General features: G+C 40.4%; 1 protein-coding gene across 1 annotated transcript in view; it reads left to right on the forward strand.

The window, feature by feature from the left end:
• The window catches only part of DOCK4 (dedicator of cytokinesis 4), a 262,389-nt gene extending 249,183 nt beyond the window's left edge, over positions 1-13,206 (forward strand). Inside the window, 10 exon segments of the mRNA XM_019474045.1 lie at positions 464-583; positions 941-1,062; positions 1,324-1,444; positions 1,940-2,021; positions 2,232-2,341; positions 3,467-3,634; positions 5,792-5,864; positions 8,422-8,535; positions 9,488-9,549; positions 12,781-13,206. Coding sequence (XP_019329590.1) covers positions 464-583; positions 941-1,062; positions 1,324-1,444; positions 1,940-2,021; positions 2,232-2,341; positions 3,467-3,634; positions 5,792-5,864; positions 8,422-8,535; positions 9,488-9,549; positions 12,781-13,206 — 1,398 coding nt within the window.
• Positions 13,207-14,096: the final 890 nt, after the last annotated feature.

A 14,096-nucleotide genomic window follows, 5' to 3' on the forward strand; every position in this document is an offset into this window, starting at 1 on the left:
AGGTCAGGCTGACAGGCCTGTAGTTCCCCAGATCCTCCTTCTGGCCCTTCTTGTTAGATGGGCATCACATTTGCTAAGTTCCAGTCAACTGGGACCTCCCCAGTTAGCCAGAACTGCTGACAAATGATTGAAGGTGGCCTGGTGAGCACTTCCGCCAGCTCCCTCAGTACCCTTAGGTGGATCCCATCTGGCCCCATAGACCTGTGTGTGTCTAAGTGGTGTAGCAGGTTGCTAACCATTTCCCCTTGGAATATGGGGGCTTCATTCTGCTCCCCATCCATGTCTTCCAGCTCAGGGGTCTGGGTACCCAAAGAACAACTGGTCTTACTATTAAAGACTGAGGCAAAGATACAACGTGCATTTTGTTGGATTTTCTTGATTAGTATCCTAATTGATGATGAAAGCTTAAAGAAAATAGATCGAAAATATATTTTTCCCCTCTTTCTTCCTGTCTCTTCTGCAGGCCCAGATTCTAGAATTTGGCTTGGCAGTGCACGAGAAGGTGGTGCCGCAGGATATGAGACCATTGCACAAAAAGCTGGTGGATCAGTTCTTTGTGATGAAGTCAAGCTTGGGAATACAGGTACATGAGCAGGTGCATGGATAAACCCGGAGACTGTTTAGCTGCAGTAAGGGTTGTTTCATTTTCCTAAGCAACAAATAGTGACATCTTTTGGTTGTTTGTCCACATTACAACTTGTAGCATTCTTACAGTACCACAAACCGAAGAGAAAGTTAATAAACTTTCCATACAGTGCAGAGAAAAATAGTCACATTTTACTAAAGGGAAAGTATGAGCGAAAAGTTAAAATATTTTTCTTAGTAACGATGAAGCTGATCCAAAATGCAGATATAACTATTCAAATGACTATCTGTATCTTACAAAATGCTTAATGATATTATGTTCATTTTAATTAATCTTCTTTTAACAACTCGCCAGGAATTTTCTGCCTGTGTACAAGCTAGTCCTGTTCATTTCCCAAATGGAAGTCCTCGTGTATGCCGGAATTCCATACCTGTTTCAATGAGCCCTGATGGTGCCAGGGTAATACCACGACGCAGGCAAGTTAAATTACTAGAAATTGATAGATTTTGTTACTCAAGGAAGATGACCCATAAAATACTTTTGTTGTGTGCACGCTTCCTCATATGGTCCACCTGAAGTATCTTCAGTCATGAATAGCTGATATATATATTCTCTCTCTTTTTCAACTAATAAATCCAAATTAAACTGTGGAGATTAATAAACGTGCTGTTTTCACATGAAAAATTATGACTGGCATCTAGAGTTAACCATTTTATATTGCGTTATTCTTATAATAGTCCCTTGAGTTACCCAGCTGTCAATCGGTATTCATCCTCATCACTGTCATCCCAAGCTTCTGCTGAAGTCAGCAATATCACTGGGCAATCAGAAAGCTCCGATGAAGTTTTTAACATGCAGGTACAAATTATTGTCATTCTTCAAACTAAACAGAATCTTTCTTACAAGGCTATTTACTAAATTAATGCTTCTATTATTTCATTCAGAAATCTCAAAGTTATTGTTGATACTTCTTTTAAAAAAACAAGTCTTTAAATGGGCTGTTAACGTAGAACAAATTTTATGTAACTGTTTCTTCTTCTTTAACTTGGAGCCTGAATTTTTTACAAAAGTAATAAGCAGCAATGCACTATGATGCAAAGTCATCTGACCTTACATAGACTTTGTTGTCCAGTTGTGACGTAATTATTTTAATATATTAATTCCATTTCTATTTATTTGATATTTTACTACATCTTTGTGTAGTTACATTAATGCTCTTTATACTGGTTTGCTATTTTGAAATACTGAGAAACTAGTCTAACAAATTTGTTTTAGCGAAAAGTATGTTATAAATTTTTGTTTTCCAAACCAGTAAGTGTGTTGTGGTAACACCAGCATCTCTTCTGTACGCAGCCTAGTCCGTCTACCTCAAGCCTGAGTTCTACTCATTCTGCTTCACCTAATGTGACCAGTTCTGCTCCATCCAGTGCCAGAGGTCAGTGCTCGTCGCCCGTGGTAAACCAAATTAAATGATTCTTGCTACATTACACAGCTGAATTTCTGCATGATATCACTGGTCAGACATCAAATTTAGCCAATTGTTTGAGGAATATGAATTATTGAGGATTTCTTTGTCATAAGCGTAGAATTGAAATGTCTGTGTTTCACTGCATGAATTTAATCACTTGACACATTTATATTCTAGCCTCTCCTCTGTTGTCCGACAAACATAAGCATTCCCGAGAAAACTCTTGCCTGTCCCCCAGAGAGAGGCCCTGCAGTGCCGTCTACCCTACTCCTTCGGAAACCTCGCAGGTAGGAAACTTGTTGGGAGGCCTCTGAACACAAGTAGCTAAGATGATAAAGGCGCCTGTTGAACTTCGAGCAGATTCAGTGTCTGCTCATTGCTGTTAATTTTCAAGGGGTTTTTTTTTGTTTTTATAAGCAAATACTCTAAAATATTTTACATGAAAGAGATCACGTTTCTGCTTGCTTTGTCTAGGTTTAGATCTGGTTTTGATATTTACTCACTGCAGTGAGAGAGAGATGCAAAGACTTGCCAGATGACACAGCTTGCTTGTGTGAAACAGCAGCGTTTGTACAATCTAGGGAAGAAGAAAGAAAGAAAAACTGTTATCACGGCAGTCGTCCATGTTGACCTCCCCTTTATTTCTTCTGAAATAGCTAATCCTAGCCACTGTGAGATAATAACCCACTCCATGTGGCAATTCTATTTTTCAATGTAGTTTCGGAAAAGAAAGATAGACATTTTGTTACTCCAGAGAAAAGAATGAGTTGAGTTCTTATCTTAAAATTACTGTTACATAGGTCTGTATGAAATTTGTATCTTTTGAGTTATCTGAAATGCAAAATGAGCTTGGTGAGCTGGCCAATTTTGAATCCTTATTTCATCTTTTCTTCTTAATGGACCTACTTACCTAAAGTGCTTTCCTTTAACATGGTTGCTGCTTTAATCCGTGCCATCACACAGTGCACCTCTTGCTGAAGCTGAGAAAAATGAGAACATAAGTACAGTGTGAAAGGCCCTCCTCTCAACACTCTCATTTCCACCAGAAATTTTGCCTCTGATAAAAAACAACTTGGTAGTCCACGATCCTTTATTTTAGAAATGATTTGTTGCTTTCTCATTAGTTGTATTCTTGTCCCTTTCTTCTTCAGTTATTGAATTGGCTCTTGATTTAATTTTTTCCTCTTTTCTGTTTGAGTCCTCATGCTGTTACCTGAGGGCTTAAGAAGTAATACTGAAGCTTAGCCAGACTGAGGGCAGTTCTCGGGCACTACTTACTGATATATCTACTGGACAATTTCTCAGTGGTAGTAGAGCCAAACCAACATACAGGAAAGACCAGGAGATGTTCTTTAAATAAAGCGGTTTTACAGTTTGCCGCAAAGAAAAAATTATCCCATTTTTGCTCCCAGACTGCAAACTCTTGCTTTGCCAAGTGGAATGCGACTTCTGTCCCCCACTCTACCCGAGATTCGATAAGGGAGGCTGAGGAGCTCGTAGGCCCAGTCTCCACTCTCTCTGAGCCTCGCCCAGCAGGAAAATCTCCCAATCTGTCTCTACCCTCAGTGTCCCAAGAGAGGGTAAGTAGAAAATTAACTTGCTCAAACAGTGAAGTATGTTTCAAAGGTGAGAAGGTCTGACAGTTTCTTTCTGCCCTCCTAACCATAAATGAGGATATATCTTTCTGGGGAAAGTGCAATTTCTTTCTCTGGTGCTGTATTCCCTGGGCAGTAAAAATGGACTGTGATCAGAAACAAAATTCTGATTCTTTACCTTCTGATTAAGAAGGGGAAAAGAAATCCTCAGGACAATTGTAGTGAGATATCTTGGAGATACCTGCAACTCTCATTAGAATTTAGATGCTCAAACTGTTCCTTGTCCTTTCTATTTTTATTCTAACACCAGTTAACTTCAAAAGTCTTGGTTGGAGCTTCACACTAAGTTAATGAGGAAAGAACCACCCATTTATGAACGTCTTTTTTACGGCTTAATGAATGCAATTTTCACAATAGTTTTTCAACCGGGAAAGATGAGATACACAGGCAAATTCCTGCACTTCAAGTCCTTTCAGGCCACAGCTACCTCATTTAAGGAAGTTTGATGGACTTCATAGAACAAGACCACAGCAGTACTGCATCCGCTTCCCTCATTGAAATTGATGCTCAAGGTTATCTATGTACAGCTGTTGTCAGTCAACATTTGTGCTTGCTTTTTGATTTCTGGCTGAGCAATTGTACAGTGTCTCTGCAGCTCTTCCCGTACTCTGAAGAGGAATGCCTGCTGTCATTGACTGGTCAACAAGCCTCCTTAGTTTTTGCGCTATTATTCTTTATAATGGAGCTTTTTGCATTTCACATTTTTGGATTTTTTTGCATTTTGTTAAACATCCTGTGATTGCTCTTGTTCTTCCATATGATTTTATATTTAATTATTTTAGTATGTCCTCGTTTCTCTGTATTTCATTCAGCTTTTGTCTTTTTATCTCTCCAATTTCAGTTGCTTTTTTGGCCTTTGCTCTTTACCTTCACAACAGAAAACAGACTTCAACACTTGCCCACCAGATGCTAGTGCACTGCAGACTCACTAGGCAGTGAACATTCAATCCAGACCAGGCAGGAACATATGATCACATTTTCTGTCACATTAGAGTACACATGTAGTTACACCACCTCAGTTTAATGGTATCTCCAGGAAAACAGGTATTACCTGATAGAGTATGACTCTAGTACAGCATAGACAGGCAAACCTAGTGTAGCTCAAAGTCTATCAAAGCATTCTCTCTATGGGATGTTTTAAGTCGAGTTGAATTGGCCAAGAATTTGTTCCTCACTTTGTAACATGGAGCTGCAATATATTAGATCAATGATGATTACTTTGCAGCTGGGTTTGCCATCTTGTGGAACCACAGCATAGTACCTCGCTGACTCAGCATGGTCCTCTGTGAACACTGGAAGGACATACAACAATGGGAGTTGATTTGGATTTCACCGATTGTCTGATCTTGCTTTAAAAAAAAAAAAAGGAAAAAAAAGTAAAGTTTATCTGTTCTCATTTCCTTTGGAAAATACATCTAAATTACTTGTAGGATTAACTGTATGCTGTTTACATCTGTTATCAAGATAAACTAGTGATTATTTGAATGCTGCCAAAAGAAATAACTAGTGGAATTTTAAAATTCTTTCATAAATTTACTGTGGATTTTTTAAAAAAAAAAAGAATGTTCAGAAAAAAAAAGACAAACACACTTTATGGGTCAGCTCTTATCCACAAACGAAGAACGCTGCTACCAAAAAAGTCAGGGTTGGAAGTAATACACAATGCTCTTCTAAGATAACAGCCATAACTTGAACATTGTCAAATATTACACCTTGTTCAGATCCTGATTCTGCCATGAAATTATTGCAAATCTATCCCTACACTTGTTTAGTAATCTATCAAGATACCACCTTCAGGAATGAGCCTTGTTTTGTTTTTTAGGGAGCTGGAAACTGTCAGAACTCAGTACAAAATAATCCTCCCTCTGATTCCAATGTGTACAGTTTTCAGAAAACTAATCTACTTCCAATTTGTATACACATATTTTCATTACACTATTTATGTTCTTAGGTGATGTTTATCACTCCACCTCCAAAGTAGACCTGTGTGGTGGGGATAACAACAGAAAGATACTTGTTTTCTTAAAGGCTACTGAAATACAACAGCAGCTATGCATAAACCATGCTGTTCTCAATTTACAGAGAATGCTGTTTAATCATATTGGAGACGGTGCTTTGCCACGAAGTGATTCCAATCTGCCCGGCCCCGACAAAGGTGAGTGGAAATGCTGCACCATACCAATCTTGGAAGAAATGAAAACATAATTAATCTTACATAAATAATCATAATAATAATATTCCTGTAGAATGCTGATTCTTTTGAGGTCATATTCCTGTAGAATGCTGATTCTTTTGAGCGTGTATGGTCATCTCCAAGTTTCAAAACATTCTAACTAACTAAACTATGCTAACACTCTAAGTTTCAAAACACTTTGCCAAAAAGGGGGGAACATGGTGTTTGTTTGAACTGAGTGTTGTACTCGGAAGGGCCCAGTAGTTTGCAGGAAGGGGTGATGGAGCAGCAGGTTGCAGCAGGCTGCCTGTGAGAGCTGTCCTTTCTGCTTGGCTGTCTCAAGAGAGACATAAAGGGTGATGAACCCTGGAGATGAACTTCTGGAGACTAGGGCAGAGAGAAGCTGAAGAGATGGATAGAGTCCTGAAGTTTGGTACCTGGAAGTCCTCTTTATAAGTCACTGTGCTTTTGGTTACACTTTGATGGAAGAGAAAAGATCAATTCATGGTTTGTTGGTTTTTTGTTTGTTTGTTTAGAGTAAATGAGAAACCTGTGAATTTCCATAGACAAAATATTGCCTTTTATAATCTTGTGCATGGGGAAATTCAATATTATTGGCACAGTTATTATGCCAAGATTTCATTATGTGCTCCACATCCATAATATGCTTCATCATTTCATTATGCACTGCCCTTTGTGGTACCCTCAATAAAGGATACAGTAAAACAGGTATTTTGAAAATATATATTTTAAGAATATACTGTAACAAGAACTGACCGGGAATCAGATTTTCATCAATAAGAGCTGATTTTCATAAGTATTTTTGTGTCCAGGTTTTTATGAAAGCTCAAGTGCGGATTTTTTCACAGGGCTGAAAAACATATGAAATAATTTAACATGGAAATGGCAAACTTTTCCATTGGCCTATGCAGCCAAGTACGTTACAGAATTGTTAAAATAAAATATTCTCTCCTGGAGACTGTAGCAGTCCAAAGAACTGACTCCTTGGATGACTTAAAAGAAAAAATGGGTTGTCAAGAGATTGAGGCATTTGAAGTACCCAGGTCTGGTGCCAAGTCACTTCTAGGATGTGGGCAAAACCATACTGCTAGGTGACGGCCTACAATAAAAAGCAAACAATGCATTGCATATTTTGGCAATAAAAAAGCAAAATGATACTCTAGAAAATAGACTATTCTGTGCACTGTTCTCAGGGTCAACTAATGTGCAATTATACTGTAACAATAGTGTTACACATATGAAACAAATATTATTTGTACTGTACTTTTTGTGTTAAGTCTGGTATATACTGGTATAGTGGGATTCCAGTCCTCCTGAGAGCCCTTGGTGTTGCTATAATAGCAATAATTGATACCATCAGTTAGCAACAATACTTTGCTTTTCGCTTCATCTTTGTAAATGAGCACAGAGTCCTTGCATGTGGTTCTCTACTCACAACTATGAAATAAGCAGACAAGAAGGAAACTGTCATGGCAAGGCAAGAGGTTTGAGGCTTTGAAGGCGAGGTGGTTTTTTTGGGGAGCGTGTTGGGGGGAAAGGGGGGAGGTTTGAAGCAGGTTTTTTCCACTTTTTTACAAGACATGTAAGAAAAATCGTGGGGTTTAAGTTTGCTTTTGTCCTGTCCATGTTAAATGCCTTGTCCTTCTGTCTATCTGACTTCTTTGCAATATTGGTGGCTCCTTGATAACATGAGATAATCCAGTTCTATTAAGGAAGCTGTTCCAGGCTTTATGGGATCATCCAATTATAAAGTCATAGAATTTGGTAAAAGTCACACAGACAAATACAACAGCCAATTTTATACATGTCAAGGTGATAGTCAGTTTACATGATCAAGCAGAGATCCTTGACCATGGCTGCTACAAACAGTGTATATAAATTTTCTTAGTCCACAATAATTTTTTCATTTGATTTTTTTTTTTTCCAGACATCTTAATTTCTTTCAATTTTTACTCCCACCGTTTTGTGCCCTTCTTTCCACCTTCTTTCAATTCTGAATTTGTACCTTATGCAGGCAACAAAAGACTGTTAGCACTAAAAGCTTTCTGAGGGAGGTTGATCAGAATTTGGCAAGTTCCTTTCTCTAGTCCCTTCTGTATATAAAATGAGTTAATGGAAAGGGTTTATGAATAGTCTGTTCCCTTCTGCCTAGAAACCTTGAAATAGGAGTCTGGTGCAAAAATAAACTGATTATATTAACAGGCTTCAAGCTTATCTCCCTTTGTGGCTGGATTTGCAGTGCACCAGAGTGCTATCTCAGCGCTACTGTTGTTGATGGTTCCAACTGCTATACAATCACAAACTGACCTGAGGGCCAGATGCATACATCAGGCAACCAGAAGATTGACAGCCATTATTTAAGAGCTTTTCAAATGCTGATGTAAACATGAGAGCTTTTCTGACGTGCTCGCTAAGTTGTTTAACGTTTTCACTCTGTGTGTTTTTACCCTCATGGGTGAAGGCAAGTCAGAGAGCTAGAAGTGTTGACGCCTATATCTGCTTTTTCATTCTCTTCCAGCTGTAAACACCACCCCCAGCAGCTGGAGCCTGGACAGTGGGAAGGAAGCCAGAAACACATCAGAAAGTGGAAAGCTTATATCTCCTCCTGTACCACCAAGACCTGCACAGACTGGTGAGTTAATGGACATTTCGGGCTAAGCTCCAGTAAAAAATTTATTTACTTGAGGGCTTAGATTCTTTCCACTCTGATTGATGTTTAACTTCTTGGGCAGGTTAATTTATTATTTGATTACTTACATGGAAGTCTGTAGAACTGCCTCCACAGGTATTTTCATCTTGTTAATGTTCTCTCTAGCATTCTGTTTCCAATACTGTGCCCCTTCACTTAATGACTGAGTAGTTTCAGACAGTTCATGCTGGTACTAGGGAGGATGATCAAATTTAATCTTTTGATCTTATGATAATTGGAGGTTAGCAATCAGAAATTATCATTAACCACAAAGAATCTTACTGGCCAGAAAAAGCACAGCAATCATGGAAGTACATGAGTTCTATTACTATAATCAATTTGCCTTTCAAAAGATTAATTTCCATTTAAAGGAAAGGCTGCTTGAGTGATACTATAAATATAACTCTTCTTGAGGGAGTGAAGACACTTTTTGTGTGTTAGACTTATGCCTCTAAGTATGTCCAGGCATGTTTGCAGTATATTTACAGGTAAATGTTTGATATAAGTATATTATGTATTGTCTTTTATCTTATTTGACATACAAATACATAATATATTTCTTAAGAGAAGAAGAAAAAGAGGAGGGGAAAAGTTGTTATACTGACTTTTTTTGAATCCTGTTATCATTTGGTAGGATATAAACCAATTTATAGTGATACAGATTTGTCAGAGAAGATGCATGCAGAAATTTCTTATAATTCATTGGTTGTACTGCAAGATAATCCTGAGAACAAAGTAAAATAAACTCTCTGAAATTATTTGGAGTCATCAGGCAGGTACCTAGAGGGAACGAGAGATAACGCTTGTGTATAGAATGATCTCCTATCCACTTAAAAAGATTTCTTAGTGAAAACTGTAATGCCACGAGTGCACTGAAATCTTTCTGACTTTACAGCATCACCAGCAAGACACATAGCCTCCGTTTCCCCTTCTCCTGCTGGCAGATCACCAATGAAGGTACTGTCTTATTGCAGTGAATCGCCTTTGTGGGACAGGTTGTATGTGTTGTGGGGTAGATAGTATATATTTGATATACGTTATTTGGGATTATATTATGTTTTCCTTTTATTATCATATGCCTATACAAAAACCATTCACAAGAGTAAGTAGCCATAACAATTACAGCAGCTCTGAAGATTTTCAAAACTGGAGGCAAGAAACCTAACCTTCAGCCTCTCAATATTAGGCTTCTCACCTACATGGATAATCAAGCTCACCTGAGTCAGTGGGCAGAAGGGAGTGTAAGAAATAAATGTAAGACGTGCCTGACGGTCCATTCCTCTTACTCCTCCAGCATCCAGAGCTGTTGGATTACAGGGAGTGTTAGAGAGTAATCCCTGCTTCTGTCATTTTAATATCCGTTTCCTCTGCAGAACGATCCAGGGAGGTTGTGTAAGAAGTTGGAAGTAGTTTGAAGCCTGCCAGTAGGAAACATTAAGCACAGGCTGTAAATAAGCATTGGTTCTTCTCTGGCAGTTAAACACCCACAGCAATTGGGGATCCAGGCTAAACTGAGCAGGTTTCATTTCTATTTCAAGATATTTGAGTATGTCAGTATCCACTTGTTGCACAACAGCTTATTGGGTGGAAAACTTGACCGGGAAATCTGTCTTCCACAGCACTGGAGCACATGAACACGCAGCCTACATATTCCAGGCAAACCCTGGTATTGACAGACTGCACAACATTAGTCTCAGGGATAGCCTCTGCCACCCCACTGAAGCAAAGAGAATTCTGCAGTTAGAAATATGAGGGTCAACAAACTGGAAGGAGAGCAAATAGAAAGGAGCATGACTGGTGCTTCAGGTGCTCAGGTGCAAGGGCGGAGGGAGGCAGCCCTGCCGAAGTAGTCCCTCAGCTACCCAATGCCTAACTAATGCTTCAGAGGTACGCATCTCCTGAGGAGGAGGAAAGCGGCACCCCAAAATGCCTCCCTTTCCCTTGAGGTCCCTAATCACAAGTCCACGGTCATTCTCCCATTTGTCATCCCATGAGCCTGTAACATTTCCACTTGTGACTGCACAGTGGTCCAGGTTCAACACAGAGCAATTGTGCTGGCCATCAGAGTGCCCCGTAGTCCTATTACCATAGCATGCCTTCTGCTGAAGTGAGCACCGATCCCAGGTTTCGCACTAGCTGCTTACTAGGAAGCTCTTCAGAGCATTAGGACCTTGTACAAAAGGTGAGCAACTCTTCCTTTTTTCCTGAATGGACTTGGTACTGATGATTCTTAGGGGTGTTTCAAGCTCATCCTAACATTTTCTTCTAAATGCCTGCACAGAACTTAAGCATTTTACAACCAAAGCCTGGATTGCTGCTTGGGAGAGGAATGCTGGCCCAGAATACTTCTGAGAGTTGCTGGATCTCACTTCGAGCATCCATGGATTTCCAGACTGTTTTGGTGTCTAGACTGTTACTACTGCTACAAGCAGTCTGCACTGCTGTCAGGAACCAGGTGCTTACCCCTGCTCAGCTCCTAAATTGAAGCAGGCAGGGTTTACGCATACTTGCTCTTGTTCTGAATGACAAAAGCAAAGGTCCTAAATCTTATCTACGGTCACTTGATCCAAGTGTCTGGTGTTCTTGGAACTTGAACCAATTACATCATTTATTTGAAAACCTCGACCCTGGACGTTTGTGGGGGTAGGAGTGCAGCTGCAGCCTCCTCACATGCAGAGGAATGGAACCTGAAATAAGTAGTTAAACAGGCTCCTCACAATGTCTGAAATGTCTTCAACACTTGCTCTGCTTCTCTCTAGCCACATACAGGGCTCAAATTTTAGCCTTTGTTCCAACTGTTACATGCTGCCAGAGAAGGCCATCTTAGTACAAAACCCACGGATGTAAATGAAGATTTTTTTCCATTGCTTTCAGTGCACTGTGGATCCAGTCCTAGAAGGATAACTAAGATTATCTCAACAGCATAAAGTCAGTGCAGCCAGCTCTATACACCCATGCCCCTCTCCTTTTCCTCCCCTCCCCACCCTTTGTTGCATGGCTCACACTCTCATCTCAAGCTGAGCAGCTGAGTGACAACCAGCCTAACAAGAATTGGGGTGGGAAATTTGTCTTTGATGTAATTTCTCCATCCCTTTTTTAGCCTGTGCTTGAGGCCATTAAGTCTAGATTGTCTCAGATGGCTCCAGTCAAAATCAGATATGTTGCAAAAACTTTTCAACTTGCAAAGTATGGTCTAACCTTTCACAGTTTTCAGTTGAAGTTGCTTCACTAGTATAGGACTGCTCAATGTTTTTAGGTAGGGCTTTACAGTCCCTGCCTCTTATTCTTCGTCAGCACTGTTGTTGCCGCTTGGGTCCTCAGCTCCCCATCCTTTACCTTCCCCCACAGACCCGCGAGGCTGCTGGTGCAGCCATTTACAACCTTCGCCTTCTGTTGGACCCTTGTCCCTGGGGCCCACAGTGGTGTTTTGTGTTTCGTGCAAGCGGCACGATGTGTCCAAGGAATGCCTGGGAGATGGGGGAGAGGAAGGGTGGAGCAACTGCGGTTCAAAACGCTGTCTGCAGCAGCAGCAGCGATGCCTCACCTCCAGCCTTCCTGCTGCTGCCCCTGAGTAGCAAGACGAGCTGCGGGCCAAATGGGGCTGGCGCCCAGCAGCGGCTATTAGCTTGGCATCCGCTCTGCGCTTCACCTCCGACGTTGGTATTATGACACACTCGGAAATGATGCCACGATGTAAATGCACTTTTCATTGCATGACAGTACACTAAAACTGTGAGGAAAAGCTTTGGAAAATGAATTTGGAACATGAGAGACTGAAGTAGCAGCAGTGACTGGGATGCAAGTCCTGTGCTTTGGCATTAGGGGGCAGGACACCACTAGGTATGCCCTGCGCAGGGTTATGCATTTCACTTAAAGCCTGAAAAACTGAGGGTTCATTTTAAAGGCTTCCAGATTTTTCCAGGGTATTATGATAGTAAGATAACATTTAAATAGTTTTACTTCCACTTTCATGAATTACTGGCATGAGCACTGTTTAAGGTGTACCTAGGCACTCGAGTTTTTTATTGGTTTCTTACTGGATCTTAATTAAACAGGGATGCAACCGTTTACGTTTATCAAGCCTCAGAATCTATGCCCTGAATCTCTGTGTGTTTTCAGTCTGAGCACAGAAGCGCTCTCCCTCGTTTACTCCAGGTATATTCTTCTTCTGCCCTTTCTTTCGAGCAGGGGTCTGTGCAATCATTCACACCGTCTCCAGTGGAGTATCATTCCTCGGGGCTCATATCCAACTCCCCGGTGCTGTCGGGGAGTTACAGCAGCGGCATCTCTTCGCTCAGCCGATGTAGCACGTCAGAGACGTCGGGCTTTGAAAGCCAAGGCAGCGAACCAACAGTGACTGTCCCAAGCTACAGCGTTTCTGAGGAGCCTGTGAGAAAAGAAAGTAAAACCCCGCCGCCTTACAGCGTGTACGAGCGGACTTTGAAACGCCCCGTTCCTCTACCTCACAGCCTCTCCATCCCGCCCGCCGCGGACCCGCCGGCGCTGCCGCCCAAGCCACAGCTGGTCCGGCCAAACAATCTGGAAAACAGCAGCAGGAGGACTGAGCAGGTTCCCCGGCCCAGGCCTCTGCCCCGCAAAGTCTCTCAGCTATGAGAAGCCACTTTTATATTTAATTGCAACCAATTCTTTACCGTTTAAGAAATAATATTTTTTAAAAATGGTAAAATGCGTTTAGTTAGGCACTTTAATATTTCGCCCACCTTTTATTTTGAGTAATTTTGAAATGCTTATTACTATTAAGTTGCACATTTGAAATGAAATTACTAATTTAGGTTGCCAGACATTATAGGAAGCATGAATGAGAGGAGTTTTTTTAATTTTGTGGTGGTGATTACTGATAAATGCTTTTATTTGTACTTTATTTTTATTTAAAAAATTGAATCTAAAACCCTATAACTCTCATCTGAGTTAGCCGAATGCTTCTTACAAAATACAGAATATATTGACTGGATCTTTACTACTAGAGATAAATGCACGCTTTCTAACAGAGTAGTGTGTAGACTAGGACGTTTCTGCAAGTAGGCTAAAAGTTGTTTCTCTTATCTGATGAACAGGTTGGTCATTTCAAATGTCTGTGGAAAAACAGAGAGATAATGCAAGTTATACTGCAGAGAACTGTTGTAAGAATGTGGTTTGGAATTTTTGAAACACACGATTTATGTTATTTTTAAGATGGAAAGATACCTGCATTTCATTCAGCGTACAGCACCGTTCTGGTGAATCTCGATAAGGTTTTGTGCCATTAGTGTATTACTGTACCTGACGCGTCCTTTTCTTTTTGAGGTGCAATTTACTTTTATTCTTCCAGTTAATGCTTTTTTTTGTTGTTTTGTTTTTTAAAAAGCTAGCAGTTTCCTAGTGGAGGTTCTCTGCTGTTTTTGAAAGTTCACCCTAAAATACAATCTGTGTATGAAAATAGGTACAAATGACTTGTTCATTTAACTTGTGTACAAGAATCAGTACTGACTAGTACCAAGGCAGTA

The sequence above is a fragment of the Aptenodytes forsteri genome, unplaced genomic scaffold, assembly GCF_000699145.1.
Source record: "Aptenodytes forsteri isolate BGI_AS27 unplaced genomic scaffold, ASM69914v1 Scaffold166, whole genome shotgun sequence".
In the NCBI taxonomy this organism is placed as follows: Eukaryota; Metazoa; Chordata; class Aves; order Sphenisciformes; family Spheniscidae; genus Aptenodytes; species Aptenodytes forsteri.